This window comes from Centrocercus urophasianus, unplaced genomic scaffold, assembly GCF_019232065.1.
Source record: "Centrocercus urophasianus isolate 14NV4802_14NV808 unplaced genomic scaffold, USGS_Curo_1.0 seq_58, whole genome shotgun sequence".
Taxonomy (NCBI): domain Eukaryota; kingdom Metazoa; phylum Chordata; class Aves; order Galliformes; family Phasianidae; genus Centrocercus; species Centrocercus urophasianus.
In genome coordinates, this window is record NW_024885177.1 from 640596 (window position 1) to 665449 (window position 24854).

Sequence of the window (24854 nt, forward strand, 5' to 3'; positions counted from 1 at the left end):
GGAAAGGGTCACCCTTCATGACCCAGGAAATACTCACTGGGGGAAAGCAGTTGGCTTGTGAAAGGGAAGGGCCTGGGAGTTAGAGACCAGAGTGGAATGCGCATTCCTCTTCCCTTTATCCATAAAACATTATTTTTTAATCTTCAGTATAAAACAATTGGGTTGCCATCTTCACCAGCCAAGAAGGAATGACCAAACCAAAGTAGAGAAGCTCAGGAGTTGTTACGTCCATAATCTTGCATATTCTTACTCCACAGCACTGATAATGAGTTGGCTTGCTGTGTCATAGTAACCATGAGAAAGATGCGTGCTGAATTTCAGTAGTGCCTTAAAGATTACTGCAAAGAAGGTCTAAAACTTTGAGAAGGCTCTGGTCCAGATCTGCACTTTGCTTTTGTTCTATCCCTGAGGATTGCAGTTATTTACCATAGGGCCCAGCTGATGCAACACCAACTGGGTTTGACCCTCCTGTGATTAAACAGGAGAGTTAAATAGAAATGGAGCCATTCACAGGGAGAGGTTCTTCAGCTGGAACTGAGGATGCTCAACACTCAGCTTCTAAACGCAGGACTTTTTTTTGCTATTGCTCTTGAAATAGGACTCCTTTTTTTTTGTGCAGCATTGACACCCAAGTGGGTTTTCAAACAGGGAGTGTGCATACTTGAGTCTGCAGATACTATAAAAAATCCCATACCGAGGGCACACGGGTGTGCATTTATCACATATGTACCTTGTGTATGTGAGGTCAGGTATGTATGTATTATATAATGTAACTGTATATATATGATATACTTCTGATTTACATTTGGTTGCAATTTAAACACTTGTCGTAAATATTTCAGACACTGGAATAATTCAGGCCTATTCCCCTGTTGCCACAGTGTGCTCTGCGCTGGCCAGTGAGAGATTAAAATTTATTTCCATTGTTTAACGGAAAATAATGAAGTGCATCTGAGTGGGTTCAGCTATGTCATGCGGGAAGCGTTCACCCTGGATAGGAGTCTCACTCCACCCAAATGTGCAATGATGAAATCCGTTGGCACACGGAAAGCAACACATTTTGTGACAAGAATGCTTGGGAAATATAAGAGCACGGTATGACAAGAGCCTTTTGGAATGAATTAAACTTGTCTCGAGAAAGAAAGTATTCTTTAAACTTGCAGAATCCTGCCGGAGGGCAAGGTTTCTCGTGCTGTGTGATGAGTATTGCTTCATCAGCAATTAGAGCCTATTCTCTTACCTGGACCACGCCAGCTGTGAATGTGTCCAGGGTCAAATCCTCAATAGCTGTGGGTTTCTATTGCTGCGTGGCAGCTGAGTGGGGCTGAGCTGATTTGTGCCAACTGATGGCCAAAACCCCAAAGTTTCAACAAGATGCATCTTTTTTCGGTTTTAAAATGCAGGATCGTTTATTTCTTTACTTTTTTCTTTAAAGTTCGTGGTTTAAAGACAGGTTTGGGAGTTGTGTTTGAAAGGGAGAGTGAAGCAGGATTCATTAACATATTCAATTACTCTAAGAATTCCTACGCCTTCAGAGCCCAGCAGTGAAGCCATGGAGGCCAAGGCTTTCAAATGTGGTGCTTGACTCTGTGTGCTCAGGCTCAGGTGTTTTCTGAGAGGCACTCAGACTGTATACGTAAAAACCAGCCATCGTATTAGGTACTTTTTTCACGTCGTAGGAGTTTCTCTTTTGCTCGGTCAATGGAGACCTTTATTTCTGAAGCAGATGCATTTGCATGTGTGTGCAGTACAGCAGATGGCTCTGAATCTGCATGTATGTATCAGAGGGCAAATTGCTGCGGTGCTCTGCAGCCTGTCCTCCTGGTTGCTGTGTACAGACCTCTTTGCCATCAGCTATGCTACGGTGCATCATAGGAAACAAAATTTAGGGCCATCTGCAGTAGCTGGTTCATTATACATTAAGGACTTTATATGGCCCTTAGGATGCTGTGTTAAATGGAATTAATGCACAGAGTAAAGGCTGAGAATATTTTCTCCCATTCTTGCTAGGGAGTAAAACCTGCAGGACATGATTTCATTTTACAAACAGAATAAGATTTTAACTAAACTGAATAATTAATACATTATGAGCTAAATATCCAACTAAGCTGTTTACCTGCCTCCTTTTTCTTCCCTTTGAAAATATCTAGGTTGTGCTATCCACAACAGTGAATGTTGATGGGCACGTGCTGGCAGTGTCTGACAACATGTTTGTTCACAACAACTCCAAGCATGGACGGAGAGCAAGGAGACTCGACCCCTCTGAAGGTAGGATGCTGTATGAAGAGTGGGACAGAAATGAGTCCAAAAGCATGTGACCCATTCCTCAATTTCTGTTTATTTTCAGAAGGAAAGGAGAGCTAAGAGGGAACTACAGAACCTCAGGGGGCTTAGAGAAGGAAAAGGCAGGAAAACAGTGTCTACTGCATGCAAAATATCATCCTCTTCACATATAAGATGCTGGCTTCCCTCCTCCCCCTCCCAATTCATTTACTAGTTTGTCCTGAAGAGATGAAAAACGCAGAAACACTGAGTATTATCTAAAATTCGGACTTCTTTTTCAGCTGGGATTGATTTGATTTCAGGCAAATTAGGCAACATGACATCTTAGTTAAACAGAACTGTTCCAGCACAAGATGTGTATGAAAAAGTGTCACTGCTTCCCTTAAACAAACTATGTGCAAAGCATAACAATGCACAGAAGGAAACTGACACTAATTGATTTTAGTTTGTTTGGCTAAGCAGGGCTCACGGCCGTCTACAGGATGGTTTTGGACTGTATTAATTACAAATACTTGGGTCTGTTACGTTTCAGAGTGGTTGGCCCCTCCTCTCCCTCTTCTCGTGCATTCATTACCAACGCGTTCTGCCTTCTCATGCAGACTGTACTCCAAATTACTAGCAAATGCTATATGTGTCTACTTTTCCCTCCCCTGCAGCTAGTGAAAGTGAGAAGAGCTAGTGATGTTAGCAGAAAAGACAAGCAGGGATATTATTTCATTATAATGTTTTGCTGCCCCACTCCTTAAATGTGCCCTATATCAACCTATAAGAAGAATTAATGAACTGGAAGAAAATGATTGAATCAGTAAAGAATTCAGAGTGGTGTTAATTCTCCCCCAGCGGGCAGTGAAATGGTAGAAGGAAAATCCCAGGATTCCTAGCCTAGGAAGCCATCCAGTTTTTCCTTGACTGATTGGATGTGATTGACTGGCTGTTCAAAGGAGTCTCATGTTTTTGGAGCCCTGCCAAAGTTCCCCTCCACCTCTGACCCTGTCAACATTGGGAATGGAGTGATGGATTGACTTTGGTTATGGCCTGGAAACCATATTGGGTTCCTGATGGGATGTATAGTCCAGAGGCCTTGAACATATGGAAGAGAGAAGAAAAAAAAACTCTATTCCACAAAACCAAGAAAATTGTTAGAAATTGTCTCCTGATAAGAATTGGAGGAAACATTTGATATTTCCGTATCTCTCTTGCCCACTGATAAACCTAATAAATCTTGATCTACGTCTCTTTGCACAGGGTTTAGCTTTTGTGTGATCATATGCTAATGAGTGTGGGTGTTGGTTTTTTTTTTTTTTAAAACAACCTCTGCATGATCATTTAAGCATTTCATTTTTACACCCACTACAGTTGGCCTATTAGGGCTTTAATGACACAGTGTTAAGTGCTGGTAATGAATAGGCAAGTAATTAACACTAGCAAGGCAGAAAACATGCATGTATTTGTATTTATTTATTTATTTGCTCCCTTCTTTGGCTTTCTGGAATGGAAAAGCAGCTTTCACAGGTGACTGGCTGGAGGGACATGTCCTAGGCCTCTGTCAGCACTGGGGAATTCGTGGCAGTGTGAAGCTGCAGCAGTGCAGAAAGTCCCAGGAGCAGACAGGTGAAGCTACGGTTTGCCCCAGTATGACTTAGGACTGCTTCACGTGCACAGAGGTCGCTTGCACTTATCTTCTGCAAGGGTTTACACCCAGCATGTTAAATCCCTTATCTGACGCTCTGCTCTCCTTTTGGTTTTGTTCAGCCACACCTTGTATCAAAGCAATCAGCCCAAGCGAAGGGTGGACAACAGGAGGAGCAATGGTGATCATTATTGGAGACAACTTCTTTGATGGGCTTCAAGTAGTGTTTGGAACCATGCTTGTGTGGAGTGAGGTAGGTAGGAGCACCTCCCAAGCTGAAGGAACACTGCTGTTCTTTGGAAAGTAGGGAGGGAGCAGCATTATTTCCCATTCCAGTAATGCTGCAAAAATGGTGGTGCGTAAGATGGGCCATGTAAAACTCCAGGAAGGTGATTCATAGAAATCTACTCTGGGGAACTACTTGCTCTGTGATACTACTGAGGCCAACTGCTCAGTAATACCCAGAGTAGGACTGACTAACTCTCGGGGTCTGGAGACAGGTAAACGTATAGAAGGAGAGAAAGGAGGAGTGAACATAGGAACAGTTTGTAAAGGAGAAAGAATTCCCTCTGGGTCCAGAAATAATGGGTATAAGTAACAATATTTTTCCTTGATGACAATTTATCCTAAAATGCTCTTTCCTCTCCTGGAGGTAAGAAATGACACAAGATATATCAGTTGCCTAATCCGTAGCATCTGCTACACAGCATTAAGCAGTGCACTTACTCATAAAGCACATTTGGAGGGTGCAGGTAAGCAGGGGGAATAACACAGCCGTGTAATTGTGTCTCTCCTTTTGTCATTTCCCAGCTTATCACACCTCATGCCATTCGAGTTCAGACGCCTCCACGTCACATTCCCGGAGTGGTTGAAGTGACATTATCATACAAATCCAAACAGTTTTGCAAAGGCGCCCCAGGCAGGTTTATTTACACAGGTAGGTGCTTCTGATTTGCGCTGGAGGAGCTCAAGCTCTGAGCCTCTTTGTTTTGGTAAGCACTACAGACAACTCTGTGCTTTGCTTGTTTGTTTGTTTGTTCTGCCTCTTGCTGTTTGAAGGCCACTCTGCCAGTTGTGACATTTGGATAGGGCAGCTTCATTGCTGTGCAGAGGTGTTAAGCAACTGTTAGTACACGTTAATAGTTCTTCTAGAATAGAGCTCATGCTGTTATGTTATGGGTCTGCCCGTGCGTATGTTGGATGTACAGTAACACAGTAGCATTGCTCCTTATATCAGAAGATGTTTTCTTTATAGCAGTATTTATTTTATATTTCTTCCTCACTGGGGTAACCTTTCATTTTCAAGGTAATCCCAGAGGACAAGGAGCATCTTCTATTGAGAGAAGCCAATGAACTGAGTAGGAAATAAGTACAATTGTTTGTTTTTTTCTATTCTTAAATGGATTATCAACTTATTTAGTGCCCTACATTCACCTCAGCCAGCAGGAGAACACTGATGTTATGGAGAGAACAGTCCGTGGATTGGACAGGGAAAATCAGATGGGAGCAGATGAGCAGCTCGTTGAACATCAGGCCAGCAATGGCATGCAATGTGTGTGCTCAACTTTCTGTACCCTATTAGCCTTGTCTGGAGAATGATAATATAAAGTGTTTAAAGGGTGGGTTTGTATTTAAAGAGATGGACTTGCTCCCACTGGATCACATTCAGGTTTCTCAAAATGCAAGAAATTATTGCTTTTTAAAGCCTCTTCTTACCAACAACCATCATGAACTAGTCTTTGAGTATTATGTTGGTTGGATTTTAAGCAATCAATTGAAAGTAATGATGAAGGTCCAATAAATTCTTATTAAAAATTTTAAGGGAAAACCTTAGCCATATGTTGGGTGAACTAGTTAGAATTTTCCTAAAACTGGAAAAATTTGAATGGAAATCAGAGACTTTAGGAAGAACCAGTGCTTTGTGAGACTCCTGTTCCTGTCATATGTTATTTTATATCTTCTTCATTAGTACAAATGCTAAATTACTGTTAGCTATATATGTGGGAAGTTTTTTATTCATGACTGTCACACTAAGAAACTCGCAGCAAGAATGAAGTCTTAAATGACATGTGGTGCTCTGAAGAAACATGAGTTTAACTGACATAGGGTTATTTTTGTTATGACCGTGATCTGATCCATGGTTGGTTGAAGGCATTAGAATTATATCCATTGACTGAGTGAAGATGAGGACTTTCTTTTGATCTTGCACCAAAACAGTCCTGAAGCAGAATAGATTCGTTCTGGAATTAGGCTTGGACTTGTGAGATCAGGATCTGACCAAAAGCTTTAGAAATGCATCCTCTTCTAATGCATTTTCTGATTGATAATTGGCCAAAGCTACCAAAGGTTGTTGGTTTATGTGCAGTGAAGGGCTCTTAGGGGCAGCATCAGCTGTGATGCTTTTACCTTCAGAGAGTGTTAATTATTTAGTTATTATTGCAGATAGAAAATGTCAGGTTTTCCTATACTTTTTTTTGCTTGGTTAGGCCTGGGTTTGCAGTTCTTCAACACAAAGCGAGGGCCTTTCTCTGAGTGCTGTTGATACCAGTGCTGAAAGAGCTTTAGGAGCGGAGTGATGCAGAGATGTGTAAAATAGAAATATGCATCTGTCTATGAAAATACGTGTATTTCTTACTGTGAAGCTGTCTCGATTGCAAGACTTATCTGTACTAGTGAGGGGGACTGGAGTCAGACTGTAGTGCAGTTCTCTGACATATTAATTAGTGTGCTTCCATTAAGAGGGACATGAAGACGTACGTAGGAGCTGGCGGAAGAGAGGAAAGTTAAATCTACTATCCCTGTGTTACTGCTGTTGCTGGCATAGGGATATCTGTTAGCATTCTCAGAGGAGTGAGTGGGTGCTCACTGCCATATGTTACGAAGCAGCACTTCATGAAAGATGCCGAACAAGGGTAGAATAGACAACGTTTCAATCTGTCTGTATGGGAACCTGCAGCTCTCCCACCATGGCAGGCAAAATGATAAACACAGCTATTAGGTAGAGGCTCACCTGTGTAATCAATTCCCCCAGGTCGTTGCTGCTAATAGCAATAAAAACAACTTCTTAGCTATGAAAATAACATGGTGGCTTTTTATTTATTTTTTTCTCTCCTCAATTGTGATATCAGAAAACTGCTGTGAACAAACACCAGTCCTTACCCCAGGCAAGCTGTGTTCGTGCAGTCAAGGTCCTTCCACTTGTGAGTCCTTTTAGGACCCTCCCAAAACTTCTGAACCATCAGTTTCTGTCAAAAAAGTGGAGGCGTCAAAGATGCACAGCTCTAGCATGCTTTATAGAAATGGGAATTCATAGGAGAGATCTGAATCCTCCACTGAAGGAAAGGCTGCAGAGCTCCAATCACATTGTAAGACAAGAGAGAAGCTACCAACCCCAGGAAACCAGGTTATCTAAATGGCAGAGAACATGTATGTGTCCATAGCACTTTGTCAAATATAGTCAGTAGCACCACAGAAGTGCAGGTCTGTGCTGGGAAGAGTAGAGCAGACAAATGTATTAAGTATTGAACAGGAAAGTTCAATATATTTTCTATTATTGAGGAGGTAGTCCAGTGCATCACAGTGAAAATCTATTTTCTTGTGAGAATTGATCTTATTATTTTCATGTTACTCTTAGTGCTTTATATTGCGATGCAGCTGTCACACAGCTTCTATCTGACAAACCATCAGAGAATGGGGCAGCTTGGGGATGCAAATGAGACCACTTCTCTCTTGAACTGTGGTTGTCTCTATAAACAGGAGTTTCTCCTCTAAATATATCCCCTTTACATCCAACCTGCGCTTGGCAAACGCTGAAGAAATGTGGAGACATTAATATCTAGCCCAGGAGACTGAGGAGTGTGAAATTCTGCAAAGTGAAAGCATGGGAAGATGTACTTCTGTCAGAATTAATAACAGCAGCACCAACGAGCAGCTCCACTACCAGCAGGGTCATGTCATATTAAGTCCTTAATAATTATTAAGTGCTGAGATAACCTCAGATGGAAAGCGCGAAGGGTCAAGTCATTTAAAACTACTGAGCAGCTGGCTATAGGCACATCGCAGGTATAGCAATGATAATTACTCATAGAAAACCAGACCTTGAAAGGTTCATCAGGGCCTCGCTGCGTCAGACATGTGCTTCCTTTCTGTACATGAGGAACTGCCATGGGAAGAAGAAGGATTAAGCACTGCCTGTGGTTGTGCAGGAAAGCTGAAGACAGGGGAACAGATCTCCCAGGTCCTAGGCAGATCTTTTTGTCACCAGGCCACCAATACTTTCCTAAAATGTGGAAGCAGAAAAGCAGTGATCTTAGTATTGTGAAGTGTGTTTCTGTTTGTGCCCTCAATATTTAATATACCATCAAATATTAATGTTTGACCCGATTATACTTGGTCTTTTTTTTTTTTTTTAATAGTAACAATACAGGTTGTTTGAAGAAGAAAATGATAAAGTGTTAAAAAGATGAGTATAAAAATCAGGTATAAATTTCAAGGGTAAATCTAAATGCCACAGCAGAGCTGTTATGGGAGCTCATATGCATCCTATAATGGGTATTTATAATGGGCTCCTAGCAAAGTGTGCTGTGCTGGCATTGCTGTAGTTATGGTTCTGTCAGCATTTCCTCTCTTAAGTGCTATCATTCAGGGTGCTGCATCTCACCCATCAAACTCCTCTCATCACCAAAATGTTATGTGTGGACTTTTCCCTACAGATGCCAGATGGAAAACCCTTCTAAGGGTGAAGCCAATAAGATTCTGTGGGTGTCCAACAATGTCCTGGAGTATGGCAAAAATCTAGTGGAATGGCTTGTTACTGGCAGTGGCAGCTGCTGAACCAATTGACATCCGTAATTAGTATAATAAGGGTGATAAGTCTGTTTTTAAATCACCATAATTAAATATTTATCCTCCAAATAAACCTTAAACTGGTGTGAATACAGGTTACACATACACCCCCGTGTTCTGTATTACTTCTCTATCATCAGTTGTTCTTAAAACAGGACATTTGTTCCCTGCTGCTAATCCAGCAGTAGCCTCATATTCTGCTGTAATACTACACAGATTCACATTCTCTGCTCCTTTAAGTAGTGCCATTATAACTCCATTGACTTTAATAACACTTACCTCAGTTTACGCCAGCTGCAGATATGTCTCGTAGGCTTTCATATCTTAAGTTTGATCACAGCTCTGCATTTACTTTGTCATACAGTTTCTAACCTGGAAATGCGTATTTCAGGGAGATTTTGAACATAATTCTCCTTGCTGAGCAAAAATCCTCCTGGAGTTAACTTGTCAGAGCAATGCAATATAAACTAATCTGTAGGATATGTTGGTCTCCCAGGCTGTGGTGTTTCACTTTCTGTGCCAGGTACTAAGGATAGGAGGTACTGTTTTACTAAAGCTTGTAAGTAGATTTGAGAAGCTCTTGTTATCTGCTTGTGGAAAGCAAGGCTTACAAGGACACAGTGAGTTCTAGAAATTGGAAGAGTGAGTTCACTTGGCCCGAACACAACTGATGTGATCTGTAAGCACTTGCACAGAGCAAATGGGCTCCTTCAGCCTGTTGAAGACATTGCTGTGTTGGGAGCGTGGTGTTTGAGAAAGCTGTTACTGAAACAGCAAATATAGCACAAGGTGTGTACTTCTGGTAGCATCCTTCCAACTCTAGGTCTCTAGGTCCTAATGTACTCCTCCGAGTAGACTGACCAGATGCACATGATTCCCAATGCACAGAATTGCTGTTGACTGTAAGCAAAGATCTTCTGTACTCAGCAATGTGAAGATAAATATTTTATTCTGTAGGGTGAATACTAAGCATCTCTTTACTGTTGGTTTGAGTGATGGTAGTCCTCAGTGCAAAGCTGGAGTCCAAGACTTTGTGCTTTGTTTTCTGTATGTTAAGCTCTTGAAGGTTAGGTGTCATGTGCTAAGTATTAAATATGTTCCCTTGCTCAGTTTTCTATGCTCCAGATATGTCTAGAAGTATGCATACCTTCTTTCTTCTCATTTATGCTTTGCAAACAGTGGGCTTGTTGGCATTTGCTCTGTGTCGTAGAGTAAAGCATAGGCAAGCTGCAGAACTTTGCCAAGGGCTTTGACTGAGGCCCTTTTTTGACTGGCGGAGAGGGACAACACGCATCTCCCAGGGCATCACTGTGATATCAGAGCGAGCTGTCACTCATGGTAAATTGTGCAGATCTTCAAAACATCCTCCTCCTTCACCAGTCTTATGTGCTTTGATGTGTGGTGAAATAATTAATACTTTAAATGTCAGCACTGTTATCGTTGGGTATCTGAGTTAGTCCCTGTTGAGATGAATGGGACTGAGCTGTTGTTTCAGGTTGTGCAAATGCAGACAGGTGTCATGGCATCATATTCCAGTGGGCCATAGTAACTGGAGACTTGTATTTAAAATGGAAGCATGGTTTATCTAGGATAAATAATGATATAAAAGAGGCAGCATTATGCTGTACTCTGTTTGGGTCTTGTCATAAATTGCCAGGCAGGCTGTGGGGCATTCAGACCTTTCCCTGCTGCTGACTGTGACAATTCTATAACATAATTCTAACAACTGTGCTAGAGTGCAGTTTATAAACTGACCAACAATATATTTATTTTCTAGATGAGTGCTCTTTTGTGCACGTGCTATCTCATGTCAAGAACAATTTTTTAAGTTACTTTCTGGGAAATTCAAGAGACCCTTAGTGCCTGAAACATTGGATATGTGAGCGGTCAAAGAGATTTTGCTATGCCTCAGTCAGTTTTCTGGAGGGCTTCACTTTGGATACCTATCTCTTTGTGGTCTCTACCAGGAACCAAAAAGCATTTGGATATAACTTTGACATACAGTCTATGTAACACATAGATAAATCACTGCTGATCCAATAGTTCTTTTCTCGGTGGAGGTGGTATTGTGGTGAAGCTGTTTAAGCTTGCTGGTGGAGTCTACATCTCACCTCTCCTGTTGCAGCTTCAGTTGAAAAGGTACCATCTATTTCCAAAAATGTCACATGTTTCTTTGCAGGATTTCATGACAGAGATAGTTTTGTTTCATTAATGAGTAAAATAAGCAGTAATCTTTTTTACTACAGATCATACAGAAAACCTTTTGTGTCAAGAGGCATAATATCTGCATGAACTGTGAATGGTTGAGTTCTTAGACAGTTCAACATTGTTGAGAATTTATTTGTTGCTATTTATTTGTCTGAATAGAATTTTAAAAAATCCATGTCAGTACTTTGGAAAAATGTTTGTTGAATAACAGCCTATTTCTTTTTCCTGAATTAGAATGCTGTATATTCCCGTTAGCTAATTTTAGTTAACTATATATAGATATATGTTATATTTCTTGTATATTTTACATTGCTCTTGCTTATATCTAAAAAATGCAACATAACTCATTAGACTTGTAATCAAGAAGAGAAATGGCACACAGTGATGTATAGGCTCGTGAGAGAATTGGCCTATAATTCTCAGGATTATTGGCAAAAAAAAAAAAACAACAAAAACAACCCACCCCCTCAAAAAAACCTCTTCCCAAATGGGATGTAGATTCTGTGGCAGTTGAAATGTGTATTATTAAACTCCTTAAGCAAACCAGAATGGCTCCCAGTGGAGAGCAAAGACATTCTAAGTATAGCCAAGACTAAATTCTCTGGTCTGGGTTTTCTCTTCACAATTCCCACTTGATTATCTCCTGTAATATTTAAACTTCATGCCATGCCATAATTATTTAATAAAAAGTAAATATAAAATGTATCTCGGTGGGGAATATGACCTTTTACCTTCATGTTGTTATACCAAAGATAGAAACAGATAAACAGAGAATTTGGATCCGTATAATAGTCTGTCTCACTTGATAGTTTAATTCTCCCGGTGTTTGAAACGGTTATCCTGAAAGATGCTGAGAATATTTCAGAGGAGTCAGTAAATGCCACCTGCATTTCTTGGAATCAGGTATTTTTTCAGCTGTGCTGATGTCACCAGTTCTTTAAAAAATAGATAAATAAATAAAGTTGTGGAAGAAGGAGAAATTGTACCAAAAGGTGAAAGAAGCCGGCACTGAATGAGGATATTGCTACAGGGGTTATGTGCATCACTTGTTAAATGGTTCATGGAATTCTAAGCAAGATTCTTTGCATGTGATTGCATGAATGTGTCATTTACATTACAATGCTCATTCTGAAGTATAATGAAATTCTATCTATCTATATATATATATTACTAAACACTAATAATCCTAACATATTAGAGGCAGATCCTACCAGTGTGCAGAATTCTGAAGAGCTGATGTTGGTTTCTATATTAATTTCAAACAGATTTTAATTTTGAATAATCAGAAACTACATTATTATTGTCAAAGTAGAGATTATCAGCATGTCTGAAGTTTTATGAAATTATCAACGATTCTATCAGGGCTCCACCAGCTTGTACTAAGGATCTTTTGGTTTGCCACTGGAAATTAACATCGTTACAGTGAAGTGGTTACGTATGCATAAAAGCCACATACAATTAAAGAATTTAATGTGTCTAATGAATAGCTGCACCCTAGTTTGTGATAGCAGAATGTATGCAGGGTGGGTGATGTGTTTATTAGATGACCAAATATGGTACTGTTGATTTCTGACTGTATAATCAATACCGTATGTGAATTTTTGAGGTTTTTTTTTTTGTTTTGTTTTGTTTTTTTTTTTTGTTTTTTTGTTTTTTTTTTCCATAACTTGCTAGATATTGTGGCAGTGGAGAAGCTGTGAAACTCATCTTTCTTTGCAAGACTTTAAGTTTGGTATTGCCTGAGACACATAATCATGTAATACATTATCTTCTGTTTTCCTTTCAGCTTTAAATGAACCTACTATAGATTACGGTTTCCAAAGACTGCAAAAAGTCATCCCAAGACATCCTGGGGACCCTGAAAGATTAGCTAAGGTAAAAACATTTTTAAGTATTCCAACCAAACCCAGTAAGTATTTTCTTTCACTTTTAAATAACTCATAAAGAAGATGGAAAATTGTACCTTAACTGACAGTTATATCTGAACATAAGTAAAAGTTCACTAATTGGTTGTAGGTCCAAACAACAATTTGATCATGTTGGCTCTATAGCTACCAGTAAGTTTTACCTGTTAGAACTCAAGCACTGTCTATGAACTCGTTTACTGCTAAAATGTGTGTTGACTGCAGATATCTTCGCAATTCATATTCATATGGATATATTCACTGGAACAGGCTGCCCAGGGAGGTGGTGGAGTCTCCTTCTCTGGAGATGTTCAAGACCTGCCTGGATGCCTACTTGTGTGACCTGGTGTAGGGAACCTGCTTTGGCAGGGGGGTTGGACTCAACGATCTCTGGAGGTCCCTTCCAACCCCTACAATTCTGTGATACTCTGTTTGTCTTTATCCATGCTGGCAAATCTCTGAACCTAAATATGATAAGCATAAAGGAATTGCTGTAGAGGTCTAATCTGAATCTTTCATTAAAGATGACTTGAAAGTCAGCTTTCTGCAGCCACAACCGCAGCATGTACGTGTTGAAAGCACTGTGTCTGTAATATTACAGCTTGTTGATGCAGTGCCTCGCGCTACGAGAGCCTCATGAATGACTTTACTCCTGTATTTCAGTGCAGTAGAAGACTAACTGTTACTACCTATCGCTGCGTGATGATAGGCGATCGGGTTCTGCGTTCTTGCCTGATGTATCTATGCAAAAAGATGTACTGAAATCCAGCAGGGAGCCGAGTTGCTGTTGGAAATCGGAGATGGCCGACCGCCTTCAGGACGCTGGAGAGCTCCGGGCCCGGCGCGCCGCTCAGCCGCCGCCCGCTGCCGTCCAGCGCCCGCACCGCGCCGCTTCCCCTGCACGGGACTCCTGTCCTTTCCAGCTGCTTTACGTGTCTCTCTATCTGGTCCTTCCGTAGGAAATGCTGTTGAAACGAGCTGCTGACCTAGTTGAAGCACTGTACGGAACGCCGCATAACAACCAGGTCAGAGTAACGACTCTGGGCAGGGTAGTGGGATGCCTTGAGATTTTTGTAACAAACTCCAGCACTTTTCTGCCAGCACTTTGCTGAAGTTGTGCCCTTCGTTCTGCAGGACATCATTCTGAAACGAGCTGCAGACATCGCAGAAGCTCTCTACAGCGTACCGCGGAATCCCGCGCAGATCCCTGCGCTGTCGAGCTCCCCGGCGCACAGCAGCATGATGGGCATTAACTCCTACGGCAGCCAGCTGGGGGTCAGCATCTCAGAGTCAACACAGGGAAACAACCAAGGTGAGCAGTGCAAGCGGTACAGTGTTAATTCACACAGTGAGAAATTGAATCTCAGTTATTTCAACAGTAGTGTCTCAACTCGAGCCTCCTTCGATGGAGGTACTGAAGACCCATCTGGATGCCTATCTGTGTGACCTGTTGTAGTAGGTGTAGTTGAGAGTATTGGATCACACCCTTCTAATGAAGTCTTTTCAGTGGAAAAACCCTTTTACAGCTGTAACAATAGACTGGTACTTTAATGATGATAGTTGTAGTATTCTTCAAATCTCTTTCTGGAGGAAAAGAAGGCTAAGAAAAATACCACAAACGTTTTGCAACCAAACATGAAAGGCAACAAATGGCTTTTATTTACTTACTTTGAGGGGGGAAAGAGCACAGTTTAATTACACTTACTTGGCTGTTTCATTTAAGCTGGATTTAAATTAATAATTTAACTGTGAGCCAGGGTTGTTTTGTTTTTTTTTATTAAAGAGAAAGTTTTAAGCTAAATTCCTTGGCATTCCATGAAATATGTTTTATTTATAGGTTACATTCGTAACACAAGCAGCATCTCACCCCGCGGTTACTCATCCAGTTCCACACCTCAACAGTCCAATTACAGCACTTCCAGCAACAGCATGAACGGCTACAGCAACGTCCCCATGTCAAACCTGGGTGTTCCAGGCTCCCCCGGTTTCATTAACGGCTCTCCAACAGGATCCCCTTATGGAAGTAAGTGCTTTGCTTCTAGGTTTGTGCCTGGCCCTGCTTAATTTCATTTACTGCATCAAGTAACAGAGCAACATTTTCCAAGAAAAGTTCTTGAGATTCAGTGAAAATTCTGTAAGAGGCTTAGAATTTGTGTTCTAGTATATCTACAAACATTCCCCTCTTTCAAGAATAACAGAGGAATACTGAACCCTGCCTGTGAATTGAATATCCTTAGTAAAAGACATTCTGAAATGACTTTTGTACTACATTAGCAATAACAGAGCTGAACTCTGAATTATTTTCACTTTGATGAAGTAAGTATTATTGCACTTCCAGTTACGAGGGTGACCACAGGCAAGTCACTCTTCCTTCCATGACTTGATTTCCCTCTGTAGGACTTCATTGAGGAAAGGACCAAGTCTGCAGCATATTGTTATTCTTTCTAACTAATACTTAAAGGAGATTTGGGGATTCATTTGAAAACACAAGAAATATTGGTTAATTCTTCTTACAGTTTGGGCTAATTAGACATATTTTCTTTGACCTAGCTGTTCAATATAACTGACTACCCTTCTACTTTAGACTTACCTCAGCCAAGCCAACAGGACAGACATATAAAGCAACACGAAACATGTCTTACTGCATCTCTGATGAGGAATAACTTTTTCTTCTCTTACAGTAATGTCTTCAAGTCCAACAGTTGGCTCCTCCAGCACTTCTTCCATCCTTCCATTCTCCTCTTCCGTCTTTCCTGCTGTCAAACAGAAGAGTGCCTTTGCTCCCGTCATCAGACCCCAAGGGTCTCCTTCTCCTGCCTGCTCCAGTGGCAATGGAAATGGGTTTAGAGGTAAGAAATGCACAATTCACATTCAGCTGGCATATACCAAGCACACTGTGTTCACCTGTAGCCAATACAATAACCACCTGAAAGACCATTACACCATTAGAGGACTCTATAGTGAAAGTCTGACCCAACTCAGCTGGATTAAAGCATTGCTCCATGTTTTGTCTTTTTCACGTTAAAGCAATGAGGGACAGATACTCATTTATACCAACAAGGATTTCACCCATGCTTCTTTTAAATACCAGCTCTTTTGCGAGGAATGGCTTCTCCTTAAGCTGCAGGGACTAGTAAAACAAATGTCTGCCCTGCAGAGTTAATAGACAGCTCTGCACACAATGGCCAATGTCTTGAAACCTGCTGCAAGGTTTAGGCTCATGCAGGGAATTAAGCCCTATAGTACATTTACAGCCTTTTTAAAGGTGATCTGCAAAACAAATGTGAGTATTAAGATAAGAATGGAAACCTGTATTAAATTCTTTGCTTTAATAGGCTGTGGGAGGGGAGGGGGGGTTGTGCAGCACGTAAATACACTCCAAGTCTCCATAAAAGAAAGCTTTTATAGGGCCTTAGAAGTCATCTGGCTCCTTCAGACTCCACTAGAGATATCATAGAAAAAGAACAAATCTGGGAACTCAGCCATGCCAAGAGCCTGTGGTAATTCTAAAAATGAGTCCTACAAACCGCACCTGTTGATTTGGGTGCATTATAAATCCTTAGCCAGGCCACAGGGACCTACATAAGTTGTGATTATTTTATATAATAAGGAAATTTTAGGTGTGTTGAACAAAAATAATTACATTTTTAAAAGCTAGCATGCAGAATTCTGCTATATATGTGAAACAGCTTCTTCCCCTGCTGCAATTACCTGAAACTTCATGCCTCTTTAAGATCATCTCCTCCCCATTAAAGAAACACATTGCCCCATCCATGTAAATGCACAGGCAACATGTTGACAGGGAACACAATTTCTTTCCTACTCTGTTTAAAGGAGAAGGGAAGGAGTATTTGAAGCAATTTTTGTGCACAGATTTGTACGTAAAGAAAGCTTTGTTGACCCAACAGCTGGGGCTATTTATCTAAACTGTTTACAGGCAAATTTATCTTTGTGTCGGGTATGATCATGGACTCTGAAGAGTTATCATCACTACCTGGTCTGCAGTTACCTTTGTGTTGTTTTTTTTTTTTTTTTTTTTGAGTTCTATCAGCTAATGTTGGACCATACTGATTTCACTGTATTTTAATATGTATAAACCCATGGTGAGATTTTAGCTGTTTTGGGAAACTGTTCCAAGGCCACGTGATTGTAAACAGGTTTGAACATCAAACTAGGAAGGCCTATCAAGCTCAGGAGTAGTTTGGTTCTATAGCTTGAAGCAGTCGGACGTAATCTAAAGAGAAATCACTCAACAGCAGCTTTGTGTTCAGAGTAGATTTAAATTGGATTTAAATTCAAACTTGTGTACCCACCAGGCTAGAAGGTTTATTTTAAGAAGTTACCAAAGGCAGAGCTAACTGCAGATCAGTTTAGGGAAAAATCATTGTCAAGACACTTCCTGGGAGAAAGGAAAAGACTGGGTAACAAAAACCACACCGACTAGTTATGAACTTTAGTTAACACTGCCCCTTGACTTACTGTGTCCGTCCCATCTGCTTCAGATGCAGCTTAGCAAGAGTTTTTTTTTTAATTTTTCTTTAATCCCTTTTGTAAACAAGTGAAGTAACAGAGCTCATTTTGTGCTATTAATGCCATTTAGTGTTTACGATGTGTTTTATTCAATCTATTAATTGGAAATAAGAGATTCTAGTAATGGAACTTCAATAGAACATAAAATCTTAGAACTAAAAACCCAGCACTCACATCTTTGCATTTTTCACCGATAGAAGTCCACTGTGTCTCCTTCACTGTGGGAAATCTTGTACTTCAGCACTGCAATACATAACAGCAGTAATAAAGCCACAAGTGACTTCAGCAGATACAGGACCTGCACAGTGAGATTTGTCAGTCAGACTGCAGCAGCAAACCACAGCTGTGACTCGCAGCAAAGACAGCAGCTGATTCACAGACCACTCTGCCCCAGGTTCGCTATGTCAGGTTTTCGTAGCTATTTAACTATTTCAGCCAGAGATGGAAAATTTTTTTTCCAACTGAACTGCTTAAATTGATGCTGAGGAGCGCATGATTTGGATAGGGTCCAGCTACACACAGCCTGATATCCAAATTAATATTCCCACAGTGTTGACAGACAGATGTGGCCAGAAAGTCAACAGGAGGGTCCCAAACAGGCCTCCTGAATAGACTTACTGTGCTGCAGTAATGGGACACTGTTAATCTCCTTTTGCTGTGCCATTGCCATGTAATATATAAGCTAAGAACAGGCATGCTGTTAATATATATATATATATATAAATTTTAGTTTAACATGGGCATCAGCAAAAGCACAGAACAAGCTGTAAGTATATTCAGGCTCCAACTGAAAGCACATCATGCAGTGGTTTTGACATCACCTCCCAGTTTCCCTACCCATAATACAGCAAAAGCATCTTTCCAGCTGGGATTTTTTTAAGCTCTGTTGTAACATCTCCAGTGTTGTACTTTGCCTGCATCTATTGTTGAAAGGCAAAAAGTCTCCTAGTGATACAGCCTCCATCCTACTTATCACATCCTGTTGCAGTGATAGCATCAAAAATACTACCTGGCCCCCAGGGCCACTCTGCTTACAAGCAGCAACAGAAGTCTTGAATGTAGCTTCTGTGTACGTTAACTACAGCAGTGTTTAAGCCTGGATAAAAACTAGTCTAAACAGAAGCCTTATGAGCTTAATCCTCAGATTAGCACTCTCATTATTCCTGGCCATTTAAGAGATGCAAAGATGTTTTTTTGAGGGACAATCTTGTGCTGGAAATAACAGGAAAACACACTGTGAATCAAAACTATGAGCTAAGCACGAGATGTGCCTATCTGCTGGCTTTCAGCTTGGGGCTGCACAACTCAGCTAAGACCTGTGGAATGCCCTCTGATAACCCCATCCTGTGCCACGTGTTCTTGCTTACCTCTTCCACCTGCCATCTGCTATACATTCCTACACTGTTATAGGACACGACAGGTAGAGAACAAGCAGCAATCCATACTGGATGCCACTCAGTTCTATATGTTACCCAAATTGAGAGCAGGTGATCCTGATCAGAACAATTGTATTCTCCATTCACGTCAGATGTCAAGGGAGTTTAAAGAAGGCATTGGGAAGATATAATGTGACATGATGCAACACGGCATGATTAGTACACAAATGCCTAATCAACTCATCTCAGATGGAGGACAGCTGATGGGGAAAAGTAAGCAAATTGGAAACTGCTGGAACAGCATGGACCGCTGACTGCCCAGATTACCTTTGGCCAGCTCAGCACATCTCAACATGAAAATGCAAGCTCAGTTACAAGGAATAGCAGGCAAGCCCCAGAAGGTCAGATGTTCCATTAACCATCAGGATCCTAGCCAACCCAAAAAGTATTGAAGTCTGATACCCATAGGAACAGTCTCAATTTAGCAAGGGGGACATCTGTACTATTTCCTAAGGAAATAGAGGTATTTGAGTTGAAGGCTGTAATTATTCGTATCTTGTCTTGACAAAGTCAGAGGTGTTAACACGAGGGACTCTTGCACTGAACATTTGTACAAACAGGTCATGAGAGAACAGTTGCTCAGAAGTTTGTAGAGGGTGGGATTCAGGTGGAACGACTGGCTCACATTTCCAAAACACTGTTCCTGATTGCTACCAGTGCAGTGCCTGACCTGCCAGCTGGAATCTTAGCTCCAGTCAGCACTTACAACACAGCACTTCAAACCAACCCTTAACAGCCATAACCAGGTGAAAATAAAAGTGGGCATTTCCTTGCTGGGAACCTCCAGTGATACTCTGCCAAGTCAGAGTGACTCCAGAGCCTAGACAGTGCTTTAAGTACCTTACAGAGCGTAAATGATATATTCATGATGTCAATATGTAAGAAAACTATATATGTGTCATTTGATTAAATTTGATGTATAAGGATGAAGTACATTTTTCTCTGCAGTTTATTGGCAGAGACGTATGGGGCACAAACTGTTTCAAAATAAAGAAAGTCGTAAAAGATATTTCAAACTTCTTCTTAGAAGTTAGCTAAACAAAAATCCTATTATTTGCTTATCCTTCACTTGATGGGATGTTAATTATAGGAGCTCATTATATGTCACAATGTACAGGTAGGATTTCTGGAGGAAAACACCGAGCTGATTGCTCATTTGTAAAACAGTGCATTGTTTTTCAAACAGTTCCCCAGTCTTAATATTAAAAGTGAAACTATGCATTTTCTAGTGGTAGCCACGATGGGAAGCAAAGATAGCAATAGGGTAAAGCTTGCACTTACCAGCTGCATCTGGTACCAACAGCTTGGTGGCTTTTGCAATTACAAACCTACCTCTTCGTGTGCAGAACATCTCATGCACAGAGGTATTTCTGACCTTGCAGGATAGCAGCATTCATTTAAGATGCTCAAATTGCATCACTGCAGCACATTGTTCACTTCTGTGGAGAGCTGTAGAACTGTAAGATTGCAGTTCACTGGAAACTGTGGCAAAAGAGGAAAACAAAGAGTCATACAACCAAAGGAGAGAGGAAGACACAGTGGCTGAAAATGCTCAACACCCTTCTTTAGAAAGTGGGGTTTGTAAAACAAGTCATAATTTAGCCACCAAAGCACCTATGCTAGCTATAGAATGCATAAGCAGTGCAGAGCCCATCCCCAGTTCTTACCAAATGATTGTGTGAACTGCAGAGTTCTTTGCACTGCAGAGCAAGATGGCATTTCCAGGAGCCACTCGTGTACACTAGGCTTATGATCATTATTAATTACAGCCATTAAAGGTGCCTATCACCATAGCATCTGGGTACTATCCGTGTTTGATTATTTATTTATAAAAAAATTGTCCAACCTTGTGACAATTTTAATCAAGTGTTTCAGTTGATAATTGCAAGCTGTCAAGGTTAATACAATAAGGCTCATCTCTAATTCTTTTTCCATTTCCCTCCAAGAAAAAAAAAAAAAAACCCACCCTCTGGGATAATGACTGTGGTTTCTATATTCCCAACTCATCAGGGAGTGTCCTGCATTGAACCACCTTTATTGAAAAGTTACATCGATTCAATATATAGTAATACAGGCAAAAATAATTACAGCTTTGCTAGCAGTGTAAGACCTTAATCCAAACCTCACAAACATTCAATAAAAAGCGATACAGGCTGGGAATAGGCTTTTGACAGTGCAGCCCCAAAGGGGAGTGGAGGTGGGGTGGAAATGGACAGATAAGGGTAGGCAGAAAGAGAGAACCACAGAGCAAAGGCATTAGTGTGAGCTGGGGAAGAACAGGTGAGAATCCCAAACAACAGTCCTCAACCTCCTTTTTTGTTGCAGAAAGAGGTGAAGCTGCAACATTCAGATGAAACACCAGGGCAGCAATAAAGCTCATTGCCTGTCCTTATTATCTTACAGTTCCACCTCGATTTCTCCACGGGCAGATTCCATCCTAACAGCTTCCAAGGGCTTCTCGCCACTCCGGAGCATTTACAGCCTGCAATGACAAACAAACTTTCTGAGGGGGGCGAAAGGAGAGGATAGAGAGACTTGCTCAGGGGAAAAGGTGGCAAAAGAGAGATCAGAGCCCCAGAGGTAATAACACAGTGGGTTGCAGATGGCAATTCTGTTGTTGCTGGCAGCAGTCTGAGTCCAGGACTGCTGGACCTAAACGTCATCTCTTTAATTACGCCGTGAAAATGTGCTCCTCCCTCACTGTAAGGGGCTTTACAAAATGCTACCTCTGCAAGCATTGCTAAAATATTTTTGAAGGCTCCTGGAAGAAACTCAGATTTAATCCTTGTTTTGATCTGCTGGAAATTTAACTTGATTAAAAGAAGGACAATAACATTGATAAGAGTAGTATCAGAAGTGGCTCCTACGCCAGTGTGGCCTCTCCCCCTTAGGAACAGAGTTTAAACCACACTGACAGCAGACTATGGATGTCTCAAATTAAACCATGTTAGCTGTAACAGGGACTGCTGCTTCTCTGCAGAGTCATCCAAACAGAGGACTGGCCAGGCGCAGTCTGTGGAAGCCTTGCTTTCTTTGCTTCAGGCAAAAGACCCAGCCAGGATACTTCAGACAAACAACTTAAATTCTTTGAGCTAACTTGGATGATTTTGCCTGAAGCAGATTAGGAAGTGCTCACATAGATTGCTCCGCCGGGAAACCTGTGGATGGCGGTGAGCAGCCGAGGGAGCGCGTGCCTCTTCCCCCAGCACTGCAGAATCCAGGCAAAGGCGTCAACCCAAGGATTAAATCCAGTTTTCTGGAGGGTAGAAAGGCAGGTCAGTGGGTAACTCTTCAGTGTCCCAGCCCTCCAGGAAATTAAAGTCATTTTCCAGTTTGGGGGAGTCAGGAAGAAGAGAGGAGCAGCCCCTCACGTGACCAGAAGGCCTCTTTTCTTCAGATGCACTCTTTTCCCCCTTGACCCTCAGTAGGCATGCAAATATTTACCTTCCTCATTTAGGGTTATATCAATTGCCTGTTTGAAAAAGATCTCCATTTGAAACACACTAACAAATGCCATTAAGAACAGCAGATACTTGACTCAGGATTGTTCAGTTTCACTTTCTTTTTCAGCTGTCAAAATTGGCAGGAAATTTTAGCCCTAGTCACATAGAAAATATGAAAATATTTGTTTTCCTATTGTATTAAATCACAGACCATGTCCACAGTTGTTTAAAATCAACAGAGCTCCAATAAAAGAGTCATGTTAGCTGAGGATCTTGCCCTGAGCATTTTTTTTTAAACACTGTGAACATAAGGGTGAAATTAATTCTCGGAGGACAGGGCTTTAAACACATGAATAATCCCACAAATTTCAATGAACGTAAATCTTCACAGGATTAGGACCTTGCACTACGCTGAGGCCCCTTTGAAAATATGACTCACTCATTTGTTATATAAATACATATAAACTTAACTTACCCCTCAAAACCTTTGGGAACAGCACCAGTTCCAGGCAGCTTCAAATGTTGCCGTTGTCAGTTATGAAGAATATAACTGCAATTAAAGGCAGTGAGAGTGACTAATAAATAATTTACATAAGCCCGGTGTTCTGGGAACGTGCCAGGTAAGACTACAGTGATTCAGACATATGGGGTAAACCAAGCGAGAAAGAGAGGCTGGTCCATTATTTCCACTGAAACTGAATTAGTAAAGCTCAGCTCTGGTCATTCTCCAATGAATCAGCACTCACAGTTCTATGGCGAGGTCCCATAAGTGGTTCCTGGGTAAATTCACGTTTGCTTTCACATTATCCTTCCTCACTCACACCATTACCTTTTCTTGCAAGCAAATTAGCAGGTTGAGTGAGAAACAAGGACCCCGCTTGGTCCTGACAGTTCAAGAATGATTTTGAGTGCTCAACTTGAGAAAGCATGAGAAATCTGCTAGGAACTGTCCCAAAAATTTCAGTGTCCATTTGCAAGAAGTCTTAGGACATGTGCACCAAAAATTATTAGGCATTTCTGAAAGTTCACGCACTAGAGCTTCAATTAGCTTCAATAGATTAAGTTCTCTCCTTTATTGACTTAAAAGCCACGATGGGCCTGGCCCTGTGGAACCCACAATGAAGTGGCATGTTGTTCATTTTCTGTGGCTGCTGTCAGGCTTGCACTGTTGGCTCTTCTCACTAAAGCACAAATCAAGCATAAAAACATTCCGAGACACTGAAGGTCTTTTAATACCATCATTTAACCTGCAAATAGATGCACTGCTGCAATTCTGTGACTGCACACAGAAGGGTGAAGGGCTCAAATAAACTTTTCTCCATAAAAATATGCCAGCATTTCATCTTTGTCAATTTTCTTTTTCAGCCATGACTGGTCTTGTCGTTCCCCCGATGTAAGGAAGAGGCAGCTTTGCTCCTCTCCCTCTTCCCTTTTTTCCTCTTTTTTTTTCATTTTTCTTTTACAGCACAAAACTACTTATTGTGATGGACCACTAAAAAGAAAAAAAAAATAAATAGCACTACAAGCTCTTTTTGGGGGGAAAGCCAGGCCCAGGAAATAAAAGGAACATTTTTTATGGATTGGACAAGACAGAAGGCTGCATCTTTTACCTGTTTGATATTTCTGACACAACCACGTCAACTCCTAGAACACTGCGAACGAAGAATCAGCCATGAGCCAGAGGACAAACAACAGTTGGCAGAATGGGATCAGAAATGCAAAGTCTTGAAAGACACGAAACCTTCCTAAGATTTGTAAAATATTAAAAGGAAAAAGAAATTGGCAAAAATGATTCAAGCTTGATATTTTGGATACAATTTGTTTTACTTTGTAGGGGAAAAAAGTTGAAGTTTCTATTTTATATGGAGCCTTTCAGATATCAATTTAGTTTATGCAGGGAAAAAATAAAAAAAATAATTAAAAAAAAAAAAAAAAATCAACAAAACAGGGTACCAGCATGAAAGAATTTCTAGGACAAACTGACACGAGTGATGGAACTTTGGTGTATGTGTGTATTTGCTTATAGTTTAACCTCTTTAAAAATGTAAGATGTTTTACAATTATTTAAATAAATAAACTTGTAACTTATTGTATGTAGAGGTAGAAATTAAACCTTTTTTGGATTTTTTCCTCCAGTTGTACAATGAAGAAAAATGATGCAAAAATGTAGTGACAAGTTCAAGATATATTATTACTGCTGCGGTCGCTCCTCACTTCTTCCCTCTTAGTGAATCCATGTGCAAGGATATCATAGGATTCTTTCTGATCAATTAACAAAATCATCAGAAACTGATAAACACATGATGATATACAGAACACTGATTCATGTACAAATTTTCATCCTCCTCCTCTTCCCCCCCTGCTGTGTTTTGTTTCAATTAAGGCATTCAGGTACTAAGATGAACTGGTAAGTTTCAACGACCCCATTGGCAAATGAGTGGCACACGTAGGGATTTGAACCATTTGGAGTCTTCATGAGGTACTGAGTTTACTTTATACACTCGGTGTATGAACTGGGGAGAGAAAGAGCTCTCTCAAACATTGTTCTTCTGTGCAGTTGGAACACCTTGCATTC

General features: G+C 40.9%; 1 protein-coding gene across 6 annotated transcripts in view; it reads left to right on the top strand.

The window, feature by feature from the left end:
* The window catches only part of EBF2 (EBF transcription factor 2), a 118301-nt gene extending 94086 nt beyond the window's left edge, over positions 1 to 24215 (top strand). For 2 of the 6 annotated variants that reach the window (XM_042836203.1, XM_042836205.1), the window contains 9 exons: positions 2151 to 2268; positions 4036 to 4166; positions 4724 to 4850; positions 12753 to 12841; positions 13830 to 13895; positions 14005 to 14182; positions 14708 to 14893; positions 15552 to 15719; positions 23645 to 24215. In XM_042836203.1, the coding sequence (XP_042692137.1) occupies positions 2151 to 2268; positions 4036 to 4166; positions 4724 to 4850; positions 12753 to 12841; positions 13830 to 13895; positions 14005 to 14182; positions 14708 to 14893; positions 15552 to 15719; positions 23645 to 23676 (1095 nt within the window). In that variant the 3' untranslated portion in view covers positions 23677 to 24215. Of the gene's footprint in view, positions 1 to 2150; positions 2269 to 3972; positions 4167 to 4723; positions 4851 to 12752; positions 12842 to 13829; positions 13896 to 14004; positions 14183 to 14326; positions 14330 to 14707; positions 14898 to 15226; positions 15231 to 15551; positions 15720 to 23644 lie in introns of all 6 variants that reach the window. The other 4 variants (XM_042836206.1, XM_042836207.1, XM_042836202.1 and 1 more) reach the window with 4 other exon arrangements.
* Positions 24216 to 24854: the final 639 nt, after the last annotated feature.